The sequence below is a fragment of the Limulus polyphemus genome, unplaced genomic scaffold (assembly GCF_000517525.1).
Source record: "Limulus polyphemus unplaced genomic scaffold, Limulus_polyphemus-2.1.2 Scaffold5912, whole genome shotgun sequence".
NCBI classification, from domain to species: domain Eukaryota; kingdom Metazoa; phylum Arthropoda; class Merostomata; order Xiphosura; family Limulidae; genus Limulus; species Limulus polyphemus.
The window spans coordinates 10,552-13,669 of NW_013671522.1; the positions used below are offsets into that span (position 1 = coordinate 10,552).

At 33.0% G+C, this 3,118-nt stretch overlaps 1 protein-coding gene across 1 annotated transcript; it reads left to right on the top strand.

Annotated features, from left to right (window-relative positions):
* The first annotated feature begins 1,501 nt into the window (after positions 1–1,501).
* Positions 1,502–2,497, top strand: LOC106473129 (sulfotransferase 1C2A-like). Its single transcript, XM_013933810.2, has one exon. The coding sequence runs from the start codon at positions 1,505–1,507 to the stop codon at positions 2,471–2,473; it is 969 nt and encodes a 322-aa protein (XP_013789264.1). The 5' UTR covers positions 1,502–1,504; the 3' UTR covers positions 2,474–2,497.
* The last annotated feature ends 621 nt before the right edge of the window (positions 2,498–3,118 follow it).

Below are 3,118 nucleotides of genomic sequence, written 5' to 3' on the forward strand. Positions count from 1 at the left end.
AACAATACGAAGAATTAAATTGTGGCGAAATGCCACAAGTTCTTAAAATACCTATAGAATGATAGGTTTCTTTTTTGTGAGTGTAAAACACTTAAATACACCAGTTCGAGAGAGACATTCTGTTTTTTATTGGTTCTTATTCTTCCAAACACTTTTCAATCGACCGCCATTCCTTCATTTCTGGGCGGACTGACTTGAAACTTGGTGGGATTATACATTGGTTCAATACGCCAAGAATTTTTTTTTGTAATTTTATTTATTTAGACCTTTTTAAAGATTTTATGGGATCAGAGGTCAAACAACCCCCCAAAAAATGTACATTTTGGGCTCCTGTGTGCGGTCATATTTACAGCAATCAAGATGAAAATTAACACAAATATAAATTTCCTTGCGCCCAACACTTTCACATACACAAATTTGGATTTGCCAATTTCAGTCTTATTATGTTGTTCAGAGCTCACAAAAAAGAAGCATAATTTTGGGGGTTTTGCACAATTACTCGGCCGTATTTTGACCAATTTGCATGGAATTTGGTACAAATATACTTTTCTACAGGCAACACACTGACAAACAAAAATGGTGGACTAACTTATTTTTAGTAATTATAGGGAAAAAACATAAGTTTAGGGGTTTTGACCATTACTCCGTTGCATTTCGGCCCATTTATATGTGGCTTGGTACAAAGATTCATTTTATAGGTTCTATACATACAAAAATTTGGAATATCCCCATTTTTTGTCATTTTAGGTCAAAGGTTAAATAAACCCATAATTTTAGTGGGTTTGGTCAATTACTTAGCATTGTTTCGACCAATTTACATGGAATTTGGTACAAAAATACTTTTCTACATGCAACACACACTGACAAACAAAAATGATGGACTTGCCCATTTTTAATAATAATAATAGGGAAGTCAAGATGGCACACAAAGCATAAGTTTAGGGTTTTTTGACAATTACTCCGCCGTATTTTGGAAAATTTACATAGGATTTGGTACAAAGATACTTTTCACAGGTCCAAAACAGATATATATATATACAATTTTAGAATTTTTTGTCTTTTGCTCAATTTTTCAGTGAAGAAAGTACACTTTTGGGTTTTTGTGAACTATTTATGTGCACGTCAACCGACGTACATGGAATTTGGTAGAAAGATACCTCTTTGCAGGTCCGAAGCATTGATAAAGACAGTTTTCGATTTTTTTTTTTCTCTGTTTTAACTATGATTTTACTGGTGTCAAAATTGGTCACGTTGGAATTGCATGGTTGAGACATGTTGCATTCGCCCGCGAATGTTGGCCTCTTTAATATTAGTATCTTATCTGTGCGTTGATGATCCAAACCTTACTTTTCTCTCAATAGAACTGCTTTATTTTTAAAGGTATATTTCTAAAATACTTAGGTATACTATTCCAGTCATCCTCCAATTGTAGTTCTACATATTAAAACATGTTAATAATTTTATGTCATAGTACAGATTGCATATTTTTGTCATTCTAGGAAACATGTTGCAAATCAAGAAGATGCCAGCTTACCATGATGTTGATGGTTTTAGAATACCACAATCAATGTCACCCAATTGTTTAAGAGGAACTATACAATATAAACCAAAAGATGACGATGTATTTATTGTTACTTTTCCGAAATGCGGAACAACCTGGACCCAACATATTGTTTACAACATATTAAACAAAGGAGAAGAAATAAAAAATTTCAAAGAATTCATTATTCGATGCCCTTTTATGGAATTTTCAGGACCTCAGTCGGCGGAAATTATGCCACGTCCCGGAGCCATCAAAACACACCTGCCATTTCATTTGAACCCTTATTCTCCTAAAGCCAAATACATCTATGTAGCTAGAAACCCTAAAGACTGCTGTGTTTCCTTTTACCATCACACGAAGATGCTCACAGAGTATCAGTTTACAGATGGAACATTCGACGATTTTTTCGAAATCTTCCTAAATGGAGAAACCGATTTTGGGGATTACTTCGACAATCTTTTATCGTGGTACAAGCATCGAAGTGATCCTAACGTCTTGTTTCTCATCTACGAAAACATGAAATCTGATACTCGTGGTGCTGTTTTCAAAATTGCCGAATTTTTGGGTGAGGATTATGCAACCATGCTAAACTCCGATGAAAAATTGGTTGAGAAGATTCTTTATCAAACAAGCGCAGAGTATATGAAGAAGAATGTAAATGAACAGATAAAAGAATATGAAAACAAGGAACAAAATGTCCAAGAAGATGTTCCAGAAGGAATTAAGTACTGTAACGAATATATGAAGAAAAATAACATTAAACCCATGGATGACGTTCAATTTGTAAGAAAGGCAGTTGTTGGCGACTGGAAAAATTATTTCACGCCAGCTCAGTCTAAAAGATTGATGGAAAAATTTGAAAAAAGAACAAGAGAAACCAACATTCCCCTTCTCTGGCCTGGTTTGTTTTCTGATGTTGAAATAAAATGATATGTTTCAAGTAGTTTTTTTTTTTTAAAGGATAAAGAATAAGTTTCAAGCATAATGATCATTTCGATTATTGGATTTCAATATTAAATAAGAAGTAAAAATAAATGTCACAATAACAGTGGTTGGATTTTTTTTTACTCTTACATTAGACAAGCTTCAAAGAGCTTCACGGTTTCGTTTATAGATAAAGAATGAAAGCAAACATTACGATAACAGATCTCATTGGTAGCATCATTCGTTTCAGCTTACTTGTATAAGAAAATTGTATACTTTGGAAATCAAAATTATTTGAATTAACTAAATTTAAAACTTGTATTCATTTTATAGCGTTTTTTTTTTATCTCTCATAACATTTCGATTACACTCGAACGACAAGAGTTACTCCACTGTATATCACACTTAAATACGTTATCCAAACCGTTCCCGATTGTAATGTATTGGAGTATACAAGATACCTATTGGGCCATCTCAGTTGTCCCATCCCCGAAAATGTTACAATGTTTTAAAAAAAAATCTTAACGTAGTTCATACACGTAGATGATTAGAAACTGAAAACTAAGGATGAGTATGTTTTTGAAAGACAACATCGCAAAGTACTGTATTTTAATTTTAATGATTAATAGCAAAACCAAGAACAAAAATAAC